General features: G+C 37.4%; 2 protein-coding genes across 2 annotated transcripts; both read right to left on the bottom strand.

The window, feature by feature from the left end:
* Positions 1-1,735: 1,735 nt before the first annotated feature.
* On the bottom strand, positions 1,736-2,734 carry LOC132226121 (olfactory receptor 9K2). The gene has a single exon (XM_059680983.1). The coding sequence runs from the start codon at positions 2,675-2,677 to the stop codon at positions 1,736-1,738; it is 942 nt and encodes a 313-aa protein (XP_059536966.1). The 5' UTR covers positions 2,678-2,734.
* A 19,540-nt stretch (positions 2,735-22,274) lies between these two features.
* LOC132226120 (olfactory receptor 9K2-like) lies at positions 22,275-23,216 on the bottom strand. Its single transcript, XM_059680982.1, has one exon. The coding sequence runs from the start codon at positions 23,214-23,216 to the stop codon at positions 22,275-22,277; it is 942 nt and encodes a 313-aa protein (XP_059536965.1).
* Between the last annotated feature and the right edge of the window lie 419 nt (positions 23,217-23,635).

The following is a 23,635-nucleotide window of genomic DNA, read 5'->3' as shown; positions in this document are numbered from 1 at the left end:
ACACATTTCTTTTCTTATCTATATTAGTTAAGACTTCCAATAGGATGTTGAAAGTTGTGGTGAATGAGGACATTCTTGCTTGTTCTTAATCTTAGTGAGAAAGCGTCCAGTTTCTCACAATTAAAGATTATATTGCCCTAACCTGTTTGGCTCAGTGGATAGAGCCTTGGCCTGTGGACTGAAAGGTCCCAGGTTTGATTCCAGTCAAGGGCATGAACCTTGGTGGCGGGTACATCCCCAGTAGTGGGGGGTGCAGGAGACAGCTGATCGATGTTTCTCTCTCATCAATGTTTCTAACTCTCTATCCCTCTCCCTTCCTCTCTTTAAAAAAACAAACAATAAAATATATATTTTTTATAAAAAGATTATCTTAGCTTTTAAAAATATGGTTTTGGGGGTTTTTTGTAGATGTTTTATCAAGTTGAGGAATTTCCTCCCTATTCCTAGTTCGGTGAGAATTCCATTACTATTTATCTGTTTGTACCATCACCACACACACCATTCAAGTTAAAAAAGGGTGAGAGACAATCTTTTCAGTATACTCTCCTCCTATTAATCAGTTAATATGTTCTGTGTATTTTACCTGAATTTTTCAATTCAGTCTTTTTTAATTTACACTGAAGTACTCTAAGCACACGTCAATAATAAAACTGACATGGCAGTTTCCCTGACTCAATTTCTATCCCCTTTTACATACATTTTTCACAGAGTCCTAAATATTTTCCTTGATTACCAACCACCTGCTCTCAGGCACCCCACCTTGCAGTCTCTATTATCTTTGGCATACACATTTCTGGGTTTTAGTTGTCTGTCCAAGGATGTAACTTTCACAGTAAATTGTAAGCTCCCTAAAGAATGAGATCATTTATATCTGAGACTATTATAACACCAGAACATAAAATTAATCAAATAAATAAACCTCCAAAGGCATAGATGAGTAAATTTGGATCACAGTCTGTTTTGATTACTGGCTTGCTTCTATAACACTATTATTCTTACAATAATTAACACAAAAAATTATGAAGATATAAATCCAAAGAATTATTGCTCAAAAATATTTGCCAATATTTATCTCCCACTTTAGTTCTTTATATTAGAATTCAGCAACTAGCAGTGCCTCAGAGCACTCCACAATACCTGCCACACTCAATATACAGTTTTATAAGTTAATGTATATAGTGAAGATTAGTTATTATCCAATTCTTCTTATTACTCTTTTCTCTCAATATAACACATATAAATACTTGATTCAAAGTGAAATTTCAATGGCTGCTTAACACAGTAAAGAAACTAGTTATAAAATTGAGAAATATTTTATTTAAAAAAATAAATTGGTCATTATTGTCAATTATCAATATAAGTGGAGAAGCAATTCCAAAGACAAACATCAGACAAAATATTGTTTAAACATTATAATAAAATATAAAGAGTGTAAAGCAGGATGCCATAAAAATAAATAGAAATCAATTCTGTGAAATAAAACATTATTTGAAATCAGTGGGATGGTTCATTCTGAAGAATGCTTCTCTAACATCCTGAACATTTCCTGTAATGAGGGTGTTCAAAATTAACAATGTCTCAGAGGAAAAGGAAAAAGTAATCATGGGCAGCGTGATCTCTGTTGAAAATGCTACTGATAACACTTTTAGGATGTTCAGAAGAATAACTTTTCTTAATGGCCATAAGGAGCATGCAAGAAATAGCCACAGCACCTTCGGTGGAAGAGAAATAATAATCAAAGAACAGTATTTTTCTTCTCTAGGATTTTTTTTAGAGCTTCTTTGACATCTTTGTTTCTCAGAGAGTAAATCAAAGGATTCAACATGGGGGTGACTAGGGTATAACATAAGGAGGCCACTTTACTCAACTCAGGAAATCTGTCAGGAGTGAGATACATAAAAAAGACAGCACCATACAGTACACTCACAACTCCTAAGTGAGAGCTGCAAGTAGAAAAAGCTTTTTTACGTCCCTCAGTGGAGTGTATCTTTAGAACTGTGGACACAATATACATATAAGAAACAATAATAACTATGACAGTAGGCAAGATAATGATGCTGGATAAGAAAAAAGAAATCATTTTATAGATAAAAAGGTCAGAACAAGATATTCTCTGAAGTGGACGAGCATCACAGTAAAAGTGGTCAATGACCCGAGAAGAACAAAAGGATAAAGTAAGTGTCATGCTGGTCTGAAGAACTGAGGTGAAGCAGCCACAGAAATAGGAACCAGCCACCAACTGAGTGCAGAAACGTGTTGACATCTGGACAGAGTACAGGAGTGGGTTGCAGATGGCAATGAAGCGGTCATAAGCCATGGCTGCCAGGAGAAATCCTTCAGTCACAATGAAGAGGGCAAAGAGAAAGAGCTGGGTCATACAACCTGCAAAGGAAATGGACTTGCTCTCAGACCAGAAGTTGATCATGGCCTTGGGTGCAATAACAGATGAGTAGAAGAGATCAATGAAGGAGAGGTTGCCTAGGAAGAAATACATTGGTGTGTTCAACCGGGGATCAGTCATAATAATGGCCATCATCCCAACATTTCCTATAAGGACCATGGCATATACAAACAGAAATAGCAGGAAGAGGAGAAGGTGGAGTTCTGGGCGGACCTTGAAGCCTATGAGAATGAAGTCAGTCACTTCTGTGTGGTTGCTTGTTCCCTTGTCACCCATGGCAGAAACCTGCTGAGAGGCACAAGGCAAAATAAATAAATGAACCCTTGGCTTTGATCCTAGATACAAATAATCTGTTTAAGTATTAGGATTCACAAAGCTAAAGTCATTATTCATTTTAACCTTATAAAGTTATGGTGACTTACCTTTAAGACAATTCCAACTGATAATTAATCAAATGGTTAATTTTATGTTTTAATTCCTATAAGAAGTGGGATTAGATCTTTTCCTGTGAGGCTAATGTAATGTCATTCCACCCAAATGTCTTTCACATTTGCAACTATCACTTCTCTGTATATTTATGACTCATGATTTATGTATAAATTCTATGTCATGAAGCACTGATTGGAAGAGAGAACAAATCCTATATAATAAAAGCCTACTATGCTAAGTGTCCGGTAGTCAGGTCATCTGTTCAACCAATTAAAGCATAATAAGCTTATGATATGCTAAGGTTGCTCAACCACTCACTATGATGTGCACTGACCACCAGGGGGCAGACGCTCTGACTGGTAGGTTAGCTTGCTGCTGGGGTCTGGCCAATTGGGACTGAGTGAGATGGGCCAGACACACCCTGGAGCCCTCACACGGTCCCTCCCTGGCTGGCCTGCCTCCCATGTCCCTCCCTCACCCTGATCATGCACCAGTGAGGTACCTCGGCCTGGCCTGGGCCCTCTTGCAATCTGGGACCCTTTGGGGGATGTCAGAGAGCCTGTTTTAGCCTGATCCTGCAGGCCAGACTGAGGGACCCCCTGGTGCATGAATTCGTGCACTGGGCCTCTAAGTAGTTTAATAAATGACATTTGGGAAACAATTTTGATGTTTGGGTTTGGAGATATTAGGTTGCAAAATTTAACTTTGAAGACTTAATTTAGAGTACCAGCAAAGATAAAGTAAGCCACTGAATTTAAAAATTACTTACAAGGTGCAATGAGTTCTTGTGAGTAATGGAAACATTGGATTCTGATGTAACTTATATTCTCCCTAAGATAAAAGTTGTGTACAACCAAACATAAAAATTATTAGCACTCACATGCTAAGATTTTGCTTCCTGATGAGCCTCCAAAGCCATTTCATAGACACAATTTCCCTGCATTTCCTCAGCCCATGGCTCATAGTTTTTTAAGAGGCCTACAGGTAGTCTAAATAAAAATGAATTATTTAGAAATGAATACTGAACAAAATATACATATAAAGGAATTGTTGGTTGATGTTTATTTACCCTGAACATAATTTCCATAGCCATCAGTAGTTCATTTACTAGAGAGCTCAACTAAGAATTTGACCTCCTTGTATTAACAATATGGACACACTCTCTCCCCTCAAGCCTTTGTATGCATGATTCTGCTTAGACGATAATAATGATAGCAAACATTTATGTGGCACCACTTATATTCCGGACACTTTTTCTAAATGTTTTTATAATCCATAAAACAGTAATATGAGGTAGGTACTATTATATTGCCCCAGTTTACAGATAAGGAAACTGAGTAGATGGAAATGAAATCTGTTGGAAGCCACCTACTAAGATTGAACTAAGAATTAAGCCTAGAAGCCTGGCTCTGGAATCCACGCTCCTATTCACTGCATGATACCACCTTTGACAACAAGCCCTTCCTGTTCCTTTACTGACTTACTACCACTTCAACTTTAGAGTTCAGTTAAAATTTATTATCTTCAAAATACATTCCTCCACTCTTTAATCTGGGTTAAAATATCTCTGTATACATTATGCTCCCAATTATAATAGCTATTATCACCACATTTTAATGTTAAATATTAATAACTCTTCACTTGACAATAACTTCTGTATGATCAAAACTTCAACTTGTCCTTCATATATTGTCAGCATTATGTTCTGCACCTGACAAATGGCAATTAATCAATGCATATTTATCTTGTAGATAAAAGTTGAATGAGCATGCAGAATCAGAGAAAAACTTGAAGGCTGTAATACTGCAGTAGTTAGCACAGCTTTAGGTTTAAATAGAGGTTAAGTTCCAGTGCTGCTGCTCTCATTTTCAAACTGGGACCTTAGACAAGTTACTTCATAACTTGCTTATGTTGTTTATATAACTTAATATATTACATACTTAAGTAATTGATGTGATTTTGTCAAGTTACTATACCACTGTATCCTCATATAAAAGAGGAATAAAACTAATATAACTCTCAAAGTATATAATGAAATACTGCAAGTAAATCACTTAGCACCATTGGTGACAAAGTACTCAGTATATAATAAAATAATAATGTATAAGTATTAGCCATTATTATTTTTATTATATCTTGTTATGCTCAATCCTACAATGCACACCAAAATAATCAGTGCTAATTAGGTTGAAAATTAACACCATGTATATGAGCTTTTTTGGATAAACCATTCTAAGTTGAGAGAAGGAATCAGGAAAACTATTAAAAGTTTTAAAAGAATAAAGAAATCTGAGAGAAGTGTAATATTTTGCCTGGAAAAAAGAGGACTAAAAGAAAAATGAGATGGTGACTAATTGTTATACTAGTACTTTTGTTATTCACAAATTCCATCAAAAATTAAACATACAAATAACTGTATTATAAAGGAACAAGATTTTAAATAGATTGTACTTAGAGTCTGATAAGGCATACAATATTTAAGCAGTGAAAAGAGCATGAAGCAGTTGTGAAATATTTTTTGAGAAATAATGTATTTTATTTGTATTCCTTTAATCTTGCCTAGGGACAATATTAAAGGATTTGATCATTTTAATCTTAAAAATTTATTCATATCAAACTCATTCTAATGTTAATAAGTTTATGACTGAAGACATTTATACCTGGAAAAAAGAGTTTTCCCAGAGTCATCAATAAACAAGTAGTCAGTTTGTGACTTATTGTTTGTCAAAAACTTATGTTTTAAAATTTACTTTTACCTTATGTTGTATAGTAACTTGTCAGATTCTGTAAGATGAGGCAACAGAACTCCAATGTTCACCTCTTGTTATTATTTAATTTTAGAAAGGATAGTCATAAATCTAATTAATAACTATGTTCTGACTATAAGTAGTAAAAAATCATTACGTTAAGATAAAATGAACCACTCCCCCTACAAATTTACAAACGCATATTCATTATCTCAGTGTTAGATTCTTCCCATAGAAAAATTGACTTCTCTTCCTCATTGTTCTACTTAACTGTTCTTTCCTTTAGTGGTTATTCCTTGAAAAATGTTGTAGTCCTTTGCAGAAGAGAAACAAAGTAAGTTTTCCAAAAGATGCTCTGTTAAAACTGAAATAAACCCAGAAATTATATTTTATAGTTATGTAAAGTGAGCCTGAGGAATCAATCTGCAGGATTGCCCCTCTCTTGCATTCTTAGGTGCTTGAATGCTTTTAAAGAAGAAAAATAGATTGTATTGAATATGTAAGTAGAGGCCATGAGCCATCTGGATTCTCTAATAATATGTCAAAATAGCAGCAGCAGCTATCTATAATGGCTTTCATATTAGCGTAACAGTGTAACTTTTTCAAATAATTGCAGCATTGAGGTTTCCCTCACCTTCTGGGAGGATATCCTCCTAGGAGACAGGACGCATAAGTAAGTTATTAAGATATCCAGGCTCCAGAGCCAAGTTCCGTGAGGACTATAGAGGCTCTAGAGTTAAAAAAAAAAAAAAAAAAGAAAAGAAAAGAAAAGAAACTAAGAGGGGGAAAAAGAAGCCAAATCAGTCAAAATGCATATAAGAGTTTCTTTCCTTGCTGTGTGAATCCTTTTAGGTGGGGGGAGTCCAAAAGGATCTTTCTATCGCAATTTCTTCATTGAAAACGAAGCATTTGAATTTACCATGACAAAAGGTTTGATAGGCAAATAAAAATAGTTATGAAAGGAGATAGTATCCCTCATAATATAATTTATAGGGAGAGTTTTGTTCCTACTTATAAAGTTCACTTTATTCTCACTCAGAAACTCTCCATAGTTATTCATTTTATTATTATTGTTGTTATTATTATTATTGATTTCAGAGAGGAAGGGAGAGGGAGAGAAAGAGAGAGAAAAACATCAATGATGAGAGAGAATCATTGATTGGCTGCTTCCTGCATGCCCCCTACTGGGGATTGAGCCCACAACCCAGGCATGTGCCCCTGACCAGAATTGACCCTGGGACCCTTCAGTCTGCAGGCCAACACTCTATCCACTGAGCCAAACCAGCTAGGGCTCTCCATAGTTATTTTTTTTAATAATAATTGATAATAAGTAGACTAGCATGACCATGATAGGGGGGCAAAGTCCAAAAAATGCCCTCTAACTCATTAAATTGACAAGAATTTTTTTTTCCAGATGTCCTAAATGAAATTACAGTAGGCCAGAGGATGAGAGGAAGAGACTTGAAGTTAATCTGTGAGCAACTATAGGCAGAAACCAAGAATATACTGCTCATACTCCTTAATGTATGTTGAAACTTTGAATCAACTTTCAAGCAGCTATTTCAGCAGTTATCTTAAAAAAAAAAAAAATAGCCCACCAGCCACAGGCCACTGCATTCTGCTTACTCATGAACCTTCCAGACTATTCCCACAATCAATCCAGATGTAAGAAGTACTTCTTTCTTAGAGTATTCACCTATCCCAGAACTTTCCCTGCTTCACCTCTTTTCCCCATCCCCCATATCTATAGCCAATGGAAATTCCTTAAAAAAAACTTACCTCTTTCTTGCCCAAACTCATTGGAAGCAGGAGGAGGAGGAGGACGATGAACCCCAGGACTGTTCTTGGTGGTTTAGACTACATGACCCGGGGCCTGGTCCTTTCTCTATCTAGCACGTGTCTCTTTCAGGGCAACTTTCGGTTTTTAAGCTTTTTGTTTAACAAACTAAAGGGTAAATAATGATTGATTAGATTTAAAGTTAGGTTCACTTTTTTAAAATTTATTTTTATTGTTGAAAGTATTACAGATGTCCCTTTTTTCCCCCCATTGGCTCCTTTCACTCTACAACCACCCCACCCTTTGGTTCACTTTTTAATTGCTTGAAAGTTGTTTATCCAGGTATTATGTATTAAATTAATAATTTCTCAACACTCACTGTATACAATAAAAATAGGTTTAAACAATTGCTCTATATCGGTATAAAAATAATCAATTTGTACTTGACAAAAATTAAATCATCAAGCAATGCATCTTGAAATTATGTCCATTAAGAATATTTTCATTATCAGCGTCCTTTAAATAACAACCATAAATTGGACTAGTATGCATCAGGAGTCCATTCGCAGCTGCTCATAGTACATGCAGTATCATCTATAAACCTGAATCAATTTATTTATTTTTCTCAAAAATTATAAATAAGGAATTTGCCACATGATCATAAATGTAGGCTGAAAAAAGGTGCCAATGCTGCAAGAATAGGTACACTGGAAATATGAATCAATTGCCCATAAAATTACTTCTGACCTTAAGATACATTCAAGCCAGACATCACGTATACAAATTTCACTTAATGACATAATGTTCCTCTGTAACCCCCAACTGCAGGGCTGATGAATTAGACACCCTTAGGATATTAGTCACTTAATTTCCATAATAAAGAATACAGTCTTTACCAGGGCCCAAGATAGGAGCTGTTTCTCAAAAGAACTTGAATAAGACTTGCTTTTCTCTAAATCCTTAGATTACCACCACTCTGACTTTCCAATCAGAGTTTGCCAGTTTCCACAAAACATCTATATTCCACAAGAACCCAGAACAACATCAAGTATTCTTCTTCATAAGTTCCAAGTGACAATGCTGCTTATTTCAAAGTATGAATCAGGTAAAGAACAGTGAGATTTTATGGGTGCATACTGGGTGTATACACACTTAAGAAGCATTATATATTGGGTCCAAAATTTTTTTTAAAAAGTATTTAACTATTCCTACTAAGGGTGTGAATGGTCCAGAAAATTTTCTTTCACTTTGGAAGGAATAAATAAACATGACCCAGCTCACTGGATCACAGAGTTGCATATTCCTAAATTTTCATATGCTATATCTCATATTCCCTACCACTTATGTGACTTACCAAGGAATATAGAGTATGAACTATGGTAAAACAAGGAAAAATTATAGCCAATATTAATCATTAATATAAATTCACAAATCCTAACAAAATATAAGGGGGAAAAACAGTAGTGTATAACAATGTTGGTCAAAGAGTGTAATAAAATGGCAATATATATGTATCTATCAACAATTGAACCTAAAAATCAAAAGAAACAAATAAGAAATCTAATGAACAAACTAACCTGATGAATAAAATAGAACCAGAGGCATGGAAACATGGAACAGACTGACAAATCTCAAAAAGAAGGGGGAGGGGAGGCAGGAAGAGATTAACTAAAGAACTTACATGAAGTACCTATGGAAAAGGACAATAGATGGTGAGGCGGGAACTGGGTGGAGGTGGACAATGGGGGCATACCTGTTGTGAAAGCCACGACCTGCATGGCTAGGGTTCAGGACCTAGAGAAGAGCCATGCACAAATGAATAGACTAGACAAGAAATATGAATTTGGAAATTATAGGGGGCCATGCGGAGAGTCTTTCTCAAGATGAAAGGCTTCACTGGTGCCCAGGCCCTGTTTGCTTTTTATTCAATTTTAGAAAACACATCTTGCCCTTAGTCAGGCAGGCAATCTGGTAGCAGACAGACTATCTTAAAGGTCAGTAAATATTAGTAAAGATTTACTTTGAGACTATTAGGTCAGAAAATTGCTTGAGCCACCATTGTCGCGACAGAACAATCGGTGCATAACTTTAGCCCTTGCCAAAGCTCAAGGTCCATCAACCTTCTGGGTTCCTTGTTCGCACTTTCCTGATAGTGTAGACAATGGATAACTTCCAGCATCTCAACAATAAAGATTTTTTTTTTTAAAAAAGAACACACACACACACATATATGTTCTTTTTTAAATATATATATATATATATATATATATATATATATATATGTTCTTTTTTAAATATATATATATATATATATATATATATATAGAGAGAGAGAGAGAGAGAGAGAGAGAGAGAGAGAGAGAGATGGAGAGAGAGAGAGGGAGAGAGAGAGAGAGAGAGAGAGAGAGAGAGAGAGAGAGAGAGAGAGAATTGGACCCATAACACAATCTTTAAAAACATATATATATTTCTTTATTGATTTTGGAGAGGAAGGAAGAGGGAGAGAGATATAGAAACATCAATTATGAGATAGAATCATTGATTGGCTGCCTCTTGCATGCCCCTTACTGGGGATTGAGCCTGTAACCCAGGTATGTGCCCTTGGCCGGAATTGAACCTGGGACCCTTCAGTCCACAGGCCGACGCTTTATCCACTGAGCCAAACTGGCTAGGGCCATAACACAATCTTACTGATGTCTTACTTATATATATTATATCAGTAAGATAGTGTTATAGGTCCAATTGTCTCTCCAAAAAGAAATTATCTCTTCAAGTCCTATCTCCCAATATCTGGGAATGTGACCTTACTAGGAAAAAGGGTCATTGCTAATGTAATTATTTAAGATGAGGTCATTCTGAAGTAGGGTGGGCCCTTAATTCAATATGATTGGTAGCTTTATTAAAAAAAAGATAAAAATACACTTGGAAACACATATGCACAGATGAAAGATGACATGAAGACACACAGGGAGATGCCATATGATAACAGAGATCATATCTATGGTGCCATAAATCAAGGAATGCCAAAGATTGCTAGCAATACCAGAAGCTAAGAGAAAAGCATGAACAAACCCTGCCAATACCTTGATTTCCAACTTCTAGCCTTCAGAAATGTGAGACAATAAATTTCTATTATTTAGAGAAAAATGGTGGCCAGCAATTCGGCAGTGAGGAAGAGAGTGTGAGTGGTAAAGGAGAAAAAGGGGAGTGTGTGAAGGTGTGTGGTGTGTGGTGTGATGTGTGTGTGTGTGAGTGTGTGTGTGAGTGAAAGACAGTTAGACCCTGCAGAATGTTCTTCCAAATGGAGAGACCCTGCTATCACTGAAATTACCTCTGGGGCATATGACTCTGACAGAAACCACTCCATCTTGAAGGGAATAGCTGCTGTGACTAGGAGCCCAGCCTCGCCACCACCCACACTGGCCTCAGATGCCAACTCAGACCCTACAGGCACTCTGGCCAAAGACCTGCTACCTCAGCTACAGATCCCTGGACACCAGGACTCCAGCCACCCCATATGCGGGCTCCTATGGGTCTCGAACTGCACCCCCACACACACCGGCCAAGCTCACAGCCTCACTCCAGCCCTACACATCACACAGATGAGCCTTCTACTGCATTCCCCCACCCACCAAGCCTGCAGCATGAGCCCTGGACCCAGCATGTCCCACCAAGACCATGGCATAAGCCCTGGCCCTGTGTGTCCTGCAGGTGAGCCCCTAACTGCATTCTCTGCCCATCAAGCCCATGGTGTGGGTCCCAGGCCAGGCGCATCCCACCTGCGAGCCAAGGACTGCACTCTCTGCCTGCCAAGCCTGCAGTATCAGCCCTGAACCTGCATGTCTTGCCAGCGAGCCTCAGACCAGTGATAACAGGAATGGGGAGACAAAGAAACAACCCCCAAAGGAAAGGAAAGGAGGAATCACCAGATGGGGAACTAAATGAAAAAGAGGCATGCAATATGTCAGAAAAAGAATTCAAAGTAATGGTCATACAGTTCATAAACTGGATGGATGAGAAAATCAACATTTATGTAAGAATCAAGAAGAAATCAAGCATTATATAGCTATAATTAAAAACATGATGGAAGGTTTCAACAGTAGACTAGAAAAAGCAGAGAAACAATTTAGTGAGTTAGAAGATATGGCAGATAACGCCCAATCTGAACAGCATTAGAGAAAAAAATTAGAAAGCATGAGAGCCAAAGGGAGCTTTCGGACAACATGAAACAAAGTAACATACATATAATAGGAGTGCCAGAATGACAAAAAGTGGAGCAAGGATTAGAAAACCTACTTGAAGAAATAATGACAGAAAACTTTCCTGATGTGGAAAAGAAAAAAAGTCACACAAGCACAGAGATTCCCAAACAAGAAGAACTCAAAAAGACCCAAAGCACCTCCAGCCCTGCCCATCTCTCACACCCCACCCACCTTTTTCAGCTACTGGAGTCCTGTGTGCCACATGCAACCCAGTAGCCCTCCTAGACTCCCTCCTACCCCTCCATCCAGCCCCTCCACCTACCCCTCCCTCCTACCCCTCTATCCAACCTCTCCATCCAGCCCCTCAATCCTACCCCTCCACCTACCCCTCCCTCCTATCCCTCTATCCAACCTCTCCATCCAGCCCCTCCATCCTACCCCTCCATCCAACCTCTCCATCCTACCCCTCCATCCAGCCCCTCCATCCAGCCCCTCCATCCTACCCCTCCATCCTACCCCTCCATCCAACCTCTCCATCCAACCTCTCCATCCTACCCTTCCATCCTACCCCTCCATCCAGCCCCTCCATCCTACCCCTCCATCCTACCCCTCCATCCTACCCCTTCATCCAACCTCTCCCTCCTACCCCTCCCTCCTACCCCTACCCCTCCCGCCTACTCCTCCCTCCTACCCCTCCCTCCTACTCCTCCATCCAAACCCTTCCAAAAAAAAAAAGACCCAAAGCAAGACATATTGAATTTACAATGATAGACGTAAGACAAAGAAAGAATTTTAGGGGCTGCAAGAAGCAAGACAGAAAGTTACCAATACAGTAACTCCCATTAGATTAGCAAATGATTTTTCAACAGAAGCACCTCAGGCCAGAAGGGAATGAAATGAAGTATACAAAACCTTGCAAAGCTAAGGACTGAATCCAAGAATACTCTATCCAGCAAGGCTATCATTCAATATTGAAGGAGAAATCAGAAGCTTCACGGACAAAAAATGGCTAAGGGAGTTTATCACCAATAAGCCAGCAATGCAAGAAATGCTAAAGGGACAGTTGTGAAAAGAAGAAATAAAAAAAGGGAAGAAGGAACACAGGCACAAAGAATAAAAATTGCTACAAAAAATACCTATCTAAAATAATCTTAAACATAAATGAATTAAATGCTCCAATCAAAAGACATCAAGTGGATGAATGAATAAGGAAATATGACCCATAGATATGCTGTCTACAAGAGACCCACCTCAGAACAAGGGACTCACACAGACTGAAAGTAAAGGGATGGAAAAATATCTTTCAGGCAAATGGAAGTGATAAAAAAAGCTGGGGTAACAATACTTATATCTGACAAAATAGACCTCAAAGTGAAGGCCATAAGAAGAGATAAGAAGGGCCACTTCATAATACTAAAGGGATCAATAAAACAAGAGGATATAACTCTGGTGAACATATAAGCTCCCAATGCAGGAGAACCCAAATACATTTAAAAAACTTCAGGAAGATATCAAAGGAGAGATTGATAGCAATACAATCACAGTAGGGGACTTCAATACCCCATTGACATCACTGAATAAACCCTCTAGACAAAAAATCAGCAAAGAAACAGCAATACTAAATGACTCACTAGATCATATGGACTTAATTGACATCTTCAGAACATTTCACCCTAAAGCTACAGAATACACATTCTTCCCAAGTACATATGGTAATTTTCAAAGATAGACCTCATTTTGGGACACAGGCAAAGTCTCTCCAAATTCAAGAAGATTGAAATCATATCAAGCATCTTCTCAGATCACAATGGCATAAAATTAGAAATCAACTACAATAAAAACAATCAAAAAAATTCAAACACTTGGAGACTAAATAGCATGCTATTAAACAATGATTGGGTTACCAACGAGATCAAAGGAGAAACAAAAAAAAAAACATCCTGGAAACAAAGGACAATGAAAACACAACAATCAAAAATCTATGCGACACAGTGAAAGCAGTCCAGAAAGGAAAGTTAATAGCATTACAGGCCTACCTCAAAAGATAAGAAAAACTTGTAATGAATTACCTAACTCTACAACTTAAAGAATTAGAAAGAGAGCAGCACAAAAAGCCCAGAGTGAGCAGAAGGTAGGAAATAATAAAGAGGAGAGCAGAAATAAATGGCATAGAGACCAAAAAACAAACAAACAAAAAAAAAACAATAAGTCCAAGAGCTGATTCTTTGAAAGGATAAACAAGATTGGTGAACCTCTAGCCAGGTTCAACAAGAAGCAAAGAGAGAGGACCCAAATAAACAAAATCAGAAATGAAAGAGGCAAAATAACAACAGATCCCACAGAAATACGAAGTATTGCAAAAAAAAAAAATACTATGAACAACTCTATTCCAACAAACTGGTCAACCTAGAAGAAATGGACATATTCCTAGAAAAATAAAACTTCCAAAACTCAATCAGGAAGAATTTAAAAATATGAATAGGCTGATAACTATGGAGAAAATTAAAGCAATAATCAAAAAACCTCCAGCAAACAAAAACCCTGGACCAGACAACTTCACAGGGGAGTTTTACCAAACATTCAAAGAATAACTAAAACCTATCCTCCTCAAGCTATTCAAAAAAATTCAAGAGGAAGGAACACTTCCAAGCTCTTTCTATGAAGCCAGCATTACCCTAAACCCAAAACCAGATAAAGACACTAACAAGAAAGAGAATTACAGGCCAATATCTCTGGTGAACACAGATGCTAAAATCCTCAACAAAATTCTAGCAAATCAGATCTAGCATTACATTAGAAATATCATAAACCAGGACCAACTCGGATTTATTCCTGGGATGCAAGAATAATACAATATCTGCAAGTCAATAAACATTGCACATCACATAAACAAACTGAGAGATAAAAATCACATAGTCATATCAGAAAAAGCATTTGACAAAATCCAACGCCCTTTCTTGATAAAACTCTCAGCAAAATGGGAATAGAGGGATCATACCTCAACACAATAAAAGCCTTATATGACAAACCTACAGCCAACAACATACTCAATGACGAAAAACTAAAACCATTTCTCCTAAGAACAGGAGCAAGACAAGGTTGCCCACTCTCACCACTCCCGTACTCAACCAAGTACTAGACTAGAAGTGCTGGCCATAGCAATTAGACAAGATGAAGAAATAAAAGGCATCTAAATTGGAAAAGAAGAAGTAAAACTGTCATTATTTGCAGATGACATGGTATTATACATAGAAATCCTAAAGACTACATCAAAAAATAATTAGACTTAATAAGTGAATTTGGCAATGTAGCAGGATACAAAGTTAACACCCAGAAATCTATGGCCTTTTTATACACCAATAATGATCTCACAGAAATATATATTTAAAAAACATTCCCATTTACCACTGCAACAAAAAAATTAAGCTACCTAGAAATAAGCTTACCTAAGGAGATAAAAGACTGTATTCAGAAAACTACAGGACATTGATTAAGAGATAGAGGAAGACATAAACAAATGGAAGAAGATACCGTGTTCATAGATTGGTAGAATCAACATCATTAAAATGTCCATATTAACCAAAGCAATCTATAGATTCAATGCACTCCCCATTAAGATACCAATGGCATATTTCACAGACCTAGAACAATTTCTCCAAAAATTTACATGGAATTTTAAAAAGACAACAAATTGCTGCAGCAATCCTGAGAAAAAAAGAACAAAGTAGGAGGGAGATCAATACCAGATATCAAGCTATATTACAAAGCCCTGTTCTCAAAACTGCCTGGTACTGGCATAAGAACAGATATATAAACCAATGTAACAGAACAGAGAACCCAAAAATTGACCCAAGCCAGTATGCTCTATTAATATTTGACAAAGGAGGCAAGAGCATACAATGCAGTCAAGACAGTCTCTTCAATAAATGGTGTTGGGAAAACTGGACAGAAACATGCAAAAAAAAATGAAATTGACCACCAACTTACACCATACACAAAAATAAAGTCAAAATGGATAAAGGACTTGAATGTAAGATGGGAAACCATAAAAAGCTTAGAGGAAACGCCAGGCAGCAAAATCTCAGATATGTGTCATAGCAATATCTTTACTGATACAGCTACTAGGACAATGGAAATTAAGGAGAAAATAAACAAATGGGACTACATCAAAATAAAAAATATTTCTTCACAGGAAAAGAAACCATCAACAAAACAACAAGAAAATCCACTGAATGGGAGAACATATGTGCCAATGTTATCTCCAATAAGGGTTTAATCTCCAAAATTTACAGGGAACTATACAACTTAACAAAAGGAAGATAAACAATCCAATCAAAAAATGGGCAAAGGACTTTAATAGACACTTTTTGAAAGAGGACATACAGAAGGCCAAGAGATGTATAAAACATGCTCAAAATCACTAATCATCCGAGAAATGCAAATCAAAACAACAATGAGGTACCATCTCACACCTGTCAGACTGGCTATCATCAACAAATCAACAAACAACAAGTGCTGGTGAGGATGTGGAGAAAAAGGAAACCTCTTGCACTGCTGGTGGGAATGCAGACTGGTGCAGCCACTGTGGAAAACAGTATGGAGTTTCCCCCAAAAAAATTAACAATGGAGCTCCCATTTTACCCAGTAATCCCAATTCTAGGAATATATCCCAAGAAATCAAAAACACCAATCAGAAAGGATATATGCACCCCTATGTTCATAGCAGCACAATTTACAATAGCTAAGATTTGGAAATAGCCTAAGTGCCCATCAGCAGATGAATGGATTAAAAAACAGTGGTACATCTACACAATGGACTACTATGCTGCTCTAAAAAAAGAAGGAACTTTTACCATTTGCAACAGCATGGATGGACCTGGAGAGCATTAAGCTAAGTGAAATAAGCCAGTTGGAAAAAGATAAATACCACATGATCTCACTCCTTTGTGGAATATAATGAACAACATAAACTGATGAACAAAAAATAGAGACAGAGAAGCATTGAACTGACTGTCAAACCTCAAAGGGAAGGCAGGGGAGGAGGGATAAGATATCGACCAAAGGACTTGTATGCATGCATATAAATATTACCAATGGACACCGCTGAGGACATGTGCTGGGGGATAGGAGTGGCCTGGAGAGGTCAATGGGGGGAAAATAATATTTTAATAGCTATATATGGGCTGGTGGGGGTGGGGGGTACTTGAATTATCAGGGGACCACTCTGTAAAGTATATGATTGTATACCTACTATGTCAAACACCTGAAACTAATACAGAATAATATTGAATGTGAACTATAATTTTTAAAAAAGAAAAGACAATCCAAACGTGGGCAGGAAAATGACATGTGTGGACTAGATTGGGGTGCATTACTTTCCTCCAAGTACCAATCATTATAGCAAGAATAATACTACATTGTGTCAAAAAAAAATTCTATTGTTTAAGCCCCCAAGTTTTTGGAAATTTATTACAGCAACTTTAAGAAATTAATATAGACTACATGTACAAAATGTGTTCTCATGGTCATTTTTTCCTGTGTGTTTATCAATTGTAACAAAGTTTGGGTCATTTCTATTTGGAATTGCTTTTTTATTTTACTTTTTGGCTATATTAGTGATTTATGTTTACAAAGTCAACCCATATAATAAAGTATAACTCCACCCCCCCCAAAAAAATGGTTAATTATATTGATAAGTTCAAATGCACAATAAAATTATATAACATTCAAAAATAAGATAAAACTAAAATAAATGGGGGAAAAATAAGAAAAATCAAGGCATTAAAGACTCCTAAGGCCCTTGTATTGTTTAGGAAAATGTTAAATATTTAGTAACTGGACCTTGATAAGTTAAATAAGCCTGTTGAAGTTTCTAGGGGGAAAAATACTGAAAATAATCTTTCAAAAAATATCTAATGAACAAAATAAGCTAATGACCAAAATAGATCCAAAGACATAGAAACATGGAACAGACTGTTGAATCTCAGATAAAAGGCAGTGGGTGGGTGGGAAGAGATTCACCAGAGAACCTGTATGCATAGCTGCATAACCCATGGACACAGATAATAGGTCAGTGAAGGCCTGGTGGGGGTGGGCTAGAAGGGATCAATGCAGGGGAGGGAAGGCAGACATATCAACAATAAAGATTTAAATAAATAAATAAATATAACAAATTCAAAAGAGGATTGGGAAATAAAAGAAAAAAGAAGACACACAGAAACAGAAAATCACATAATCTGATGCTCGCCTGCCTGCCTGATTGCCCCTAACCATTCGCCTGCCTGCCTGATTGCCCCAACCACTAGCCTGCCTTCCTGATCATCCCTAAGTACTTGCCTGCCTGCCTGATCGCCCCTAACCACTCGCCTGCCTGCTTGATACCCCTAACTGCTCACCTGCCTGCCTGATTGCCCTTAACCCCTCTGCCTGCCTGCCCAATGTCCCTAAGCATTTGCCTGCCTGCCTGATAACCCCTAAGCACTTGCATGCCTGCCTGATTGCCCCTAACCCCTCTACCTGCCTGCCTGATGCCCCTTACTTCTCACCTGGCTGCCTGATTGCCCCTAACTGCTTGCTTGCCTGCCTGATCACCCCTAACCACTCTGCCTCAGCCCCGCCACAGCAGCTTTGTCCAGAAAGAAGTCCAGAATGACGTCTGGAAGGTTGTTCAGCTGTCCGGTCTAATTAGCATATTACATTCTTATTATTATAGATAGTGGCCCAGTGTACAAAATTTGTGCATGGGGGGGTGTCCCTCAGCCCGGCCTGCACCCTCTCCAATCTGGGACCCCTCAGGGGATGTCCAACTTCCAGTTTAGGCCCAATCCCACTAAACCAACAGTTGGACATCCCTCTTGCAATCTAGGAACACTGGCTCCTAACTGCTCACCTGCCTGCCTACCTGATCACCCTTAACCACTCTGCCTGCTGGCCTGACACCCCCAACTGCGCCCCCACTGGCCTGATTACCCCTAACCACCTCTGCCTTGGCCCCGCCACTATGGCTTTGTCCGGAAGGTTGTCTGGAAGGTCTCCCGGTCTAATTAGCATATTACCCCTTTATTAGTATAGAAGAGATGTGTGTATGTGTGTGTGTGTATGTGTGTGTGTGTGTTATAATTATTTTATCTATTGCTTAAGTTAAAAGTCACTTTAAGTAGGTAGGTTGCCATAACAGAAACCTAAATATAGACATTCAGTTGAGGAAATGGATGCCAATCATAACGGTGCAAACAAATGTAAATAAATGGATGATTTTTAAATGTGGATAAGGAAAGAAGAAACCATATCTTTTAAACTAAGAAATATTAAAACCATTCTTTGGCTAAAGTTTTTGTTTTTGTTTTTACAAAATTAGAATGATTTTGAAATGGATTCCTTTTCCATGTTGTTTTCAGTTCCAGATACCTTACCTTTTTGTTTCCTCATCTCTTTCCTGTTCTTCCCCTCCCTCTCCAATCCACAACAGTAAGTAGCTCTGTCCCCACTGAGAGCACTAGGATAACAGTTTACATGCACTCAAAATTTTTATTGATGTTATGACATATATTGGTATCATGGGATTGGACAAAGTGACATCCCATACACAACTCACAACAGTAAGAATAACTAAAATCTTATCAATTCAACGTTACATTTTTACAATATTTAATCAGTTCAGTTACTCCAATCACCAATTTAAATCTCATAATAAGAAGCTGAAAGTATCCTAAAGAAAGACAAATGGAGAAAGCTCTGGGTGCTTGTTTACGAATGCTTAATTTAGTAATTTTAACTTATATTTGTGAAGTTTCAAATCAATGCTTAATTATCACTAGCAACTATCTGAGTGAGAGAATCTTAGCATCCTGACAATAGAAAATATTATTATAAATGCCCTCACCAAAGTTCTGCATTAATACACTAAGCATTAGGTAAATATTAGTACATAAAATTTAAAGACAAAATGCAGCACATGATGTTTCAGAACAATCAATATATGTGTGTTGTCTACAAACATGGAACCAGGGATGATAAGATGATACAGTACAAAAAATTTAAAGTGTTTGAGATATCTAATGCAAACTTCAGCCTTTCAAGATCATATCACTATGAAAAGACTTCTCCATGTGGATTTTTGTGTACAATTTTAAAGTCCCCTCAGAATAACAATTTATTATGTATATGATGCAGAATATAGTCCTCAAACTTTCTTGGAGGTGGCAGTGTTTCATAAACAATCTACACATCATTGAAAAAGAAAACACTGTCAATGAAAGCCAACAAAAGGTTGGTAAGACATCGGGTTGTTCTGATGGAATCTTGGTGGCACAAATAACAAGAAAGATATAAAGCAGGCACTACTTTTCATAATTCCTGTGAACCCAGAAAAAAATTACCAAGGAAAATGTTTGTGGCAATTAAAATAAAATTAGAACGAGCTTAATTTAACACCTTTGAAAGCATTCTCTCTTGGTTTTCAACTTTCCTGGATTTCTTCCAACATTTGGAGTGCTTTAAACAATGCCACTTGTGAGGTTATATACTGGAATACTGGAATATGTTATGGCTACAAAACAGAAAGTATAATCCACTAAACTAAAAACTAAAGCGAATGAATCTAGGCTGTATTTGCATTCAATAGCTTATTGCCTTTCTCCAATAGTCCTTACTAACCCACACCTGTTAGACATATCAAAGAGTGGCATTCTAAATAAGTAAATACGTAAAACCTAATCCTAAAAAGGGCATTTTCCAGACTTATAATAGTCAATGCCAAAGGTCCGTTTATGAGCTGATTTGGATTCATATTTTGCTCCCAAATGACATTTTTTTGAATGTCAAGAAAAATGGTAGTATCTGAGCACCAAGAAAAATAGTAGATTCACACATGTCTAGGGAGAAAGGGAGAAATAGTAAATCACTTAGCTTGTCTCTCTTAAGAATAATTATTTCTCAGATCTCTAACCCTAATAAACATTAACTCACCAGGACGCACATCATTGTGCACTCATCAAAGGAGGCTTAGGTATCTAAACAAAACAGAACAAGAAGACCTAATCCAGGATCCATAATTTAGATTTTCACAATGCCAAGTATACAGTGTTTGTCTAATGTCTAATATTGTCTAGACATAGACATTGTCATTGTTTAGCTTAACCATTACTTAATGTCAATTGTAAAAATGGTAACTCTGGCATGACTTCCTCTAGAACAGTGGTTCTCAACCTTCCTAATGCCACGACCCTTTAATACAGTTCCTCATGTTGTGGTGACCCCCAACCATAAAATTATTTTTGTTGCTACTTCATAACTGTAATTTTGCTACAGTTATGAATTGTAATGTAAGTATCTGATATGCAGGATGTATTTTCATTGTTACAAATTGAACATAATTAAAGCATAGTTATTAATCACAAAAACAATATGTAATTATATATATTTTTTCCGATAGTCTTAGGCGACCCCTGTGAAAGGGTCGTTTGACCCCCAAAGGGGTCGCAACCCACAGGTTGAGAACTGCTGCTCTAGAACTTGCCTTCCTTTGATACATGTCAAATCTGTGGGATGTTCCCTTAACCACCCTTCCCTTCTCAACTGATGTCTGATATTTAGAACTAATCACATTTTTAAACTATCCCATTCCAAACTAATCCTGATATATGCACACATAGACACACACATGCATGCACACAAAAACATACATTTACATATAATCCAACCACAAAGGTTATTGTAATTCCTTGTGTATTGTTAACTGAGATTTTCAAGCTGACTTCATTTCAATATAGTCCTTTCAAATTGCATTCACTATCAAAATTTTGTATTCCCCCAAAAATAGAGGACGTGAGCTGTAAAACATCATAAATATCATAAGATGATTTCATTGTATGAGAGCAAAGAGATGACCATTGCATTAAAAGAAAACCAAACAAAATGTCACAAATTAAGTCAAATCAATGCTATTTTCCCATTTCTTCTTCTTTCATTCCTTTAATTAAAAACAGATCAATTGCTAGGTGTCTCGGTTGATTAGAGCATCATCCTGTACACCAAAACCAGGTTTGATTCCTGGTCAAGGCACATACCTAGTTGTGGGAACCCGATCAGAGCATCTATGAGAGATAATCAATCAATGTTTCTCTCACATCAATGCCTCTCTCTCTCTCTCTCTCTCTCTCTCTCTCTCTCTCTCTCAAGTTGGTAAACATATCCTCAGTTGAGAATTTAAAAAAAGATCACTGGTCATTTTACCTTTCTATTTCCTCTTCGTGATATACACAAACTTTCACATCTTTGGCAGGACATTAAAAACAAAACACAACATTAGCATTTATATTGAGTGTCATTTGCATATGAACCAGTTGGGCCACACAATTTCCAAGTTGATAATTATACATAGCATTTTCTCAATCTAAATCTTACTTAGGCATACAGAAAAGAGAAACACCAAAATTCTATACTTCCCCATTTACATATTATATTATTAATGAGAAATATATAACTCTTTGTAAAATGCAGCAGGTTTTTATGGGTATCTGGAACTTACAGATTTACCATTGCCTTGAGGAAAACTGAATAAGGCATTTGGAGCATTCTTTATAGGATATTATTAATGCCATTTAATAAAACAGTTAAGACTTTTTCAAAATAAAGCTGAGTTTTAAATGCCTAAATATAAAAGATCTGGAAGAAAAAGTCAAATGATGCAAGAAACAATCTAATGAGCAGAAAGAGATTTAGAGTAAAACGTTTTTCTTCCATAAGACTTTTTGCACTGCATTTTTAACATCCTTATTTCTTAGAGAGTAGATTACAGGGTTCAGCATAGGTGTGAACAAAATATAACATACTGAAGCCACTTTACGAAGTTCGGGATTGTTTGGAGGTGTGAGATAGACAAAGGAGACAGTCCCGTAGAGCAAACTTACAACTCCCAGGTGAGAGCTGCAAGTTGAGAAGGCTTTCTTCCTCCCTTCGCTGGAGCGGATCTTCAAGACAGTACTTACAATATACATGTAAGACACTACAATAACAACTATGGTGGGCAAAATAATGATGACAGCTAAACTAAGTGACACCATCTTATTCATAAAGGTATTAGAACAGGAGATCTTCTCAATTGGGTTTGAATCACAGTAGAAGTGATCAATGACTCGGGAGGCACAGAAAGACATTGAGAATGTCACGCAAATTTGAAGGATGGAACTGACCCAGCCACAGAGATAGGAACCAGCCACCAACTGTATACAGACGCTTCTTGACATGCGGACAGTATAGAGAAGTGGATTGCAGATGGCAATAAATCGGTCATAGGCCATGGCTGCCAGGACAAATGCCTCCGTTACCATGAAAAGTGCATAAAGAAACAACTGAGCCACACAACCTGCAAAGGATATGGTCTTTTTCTGAGATAGGATGTTGACCATGGCTTTGGGTACAATAACAGTGCAGTAGGAGAGATCGATGACAGAGAGATTGCCTAGGAAGAAATACATTGGTGTGTTCAGCCGGGGATCAGTCACAATGATGCCAATCATGCTGAGGTTTCCCAGGAGGACCATCCCATAAACAATTAGGAATAGTAGGAAAAGAAGACTGTGGAACTCTGGTTGGACCCTGATGCCTACAAGAATGAAGTCAGTCACTTCTGAGTGGTTGTCTCCTCTCTTGTCACCCATGCCAAATTTCTGCTCAAAGGTATAGAGAAAGTCAACAAAGTTTCCACTCTTACTCTATGATCACAATGCTTCATGTTAAAAGAAATACTTTATAGTTTACATAATACTTTCATATCCATTATCTCCATTAAGTTTCTACACATGAACAAGGTAAATGAGACATGTTTTGACTTGCATAAGGCAGCACAACTAGTTAAAAAGGAATTGGACTTGCCCTAACCAGTTTGGCTCAGTGGATGGAGCGTCGGCCTGCGGACTAAAGGGTCCCGGGTTTGATTCCGGTCAAGGGCATGTACCTTGGTTGTGGGCACATTCCTAGTGGGAGGTGTTCAGGAAGCAGCTGATCAATTTTTCTCTCTCATCGATGTTTCTAACTCTATCGCTCTCTCTTCCTCTCTGTAAAAAATCAATAAAATATG

Source organism: Myotis daubentonii, chromosome 2 (assembly GCF_963259705.1).
Source record: "Myotis daubentonii chromosome 2, mMyoDau2.1, whole genome shotgun sequence".
NCBI classification, from domain to species: domain Eukaryota; kingdom Metazoa; phylum Chordata; class Mammalia; order Chiroptera; family Vespertilionidae; genus Myotis; species Myotis daubentonii.
Note: the sequence above shows the minus strand (reverse complement) of the source record. Positions and strands in the feature narration are given on the sequence as shown.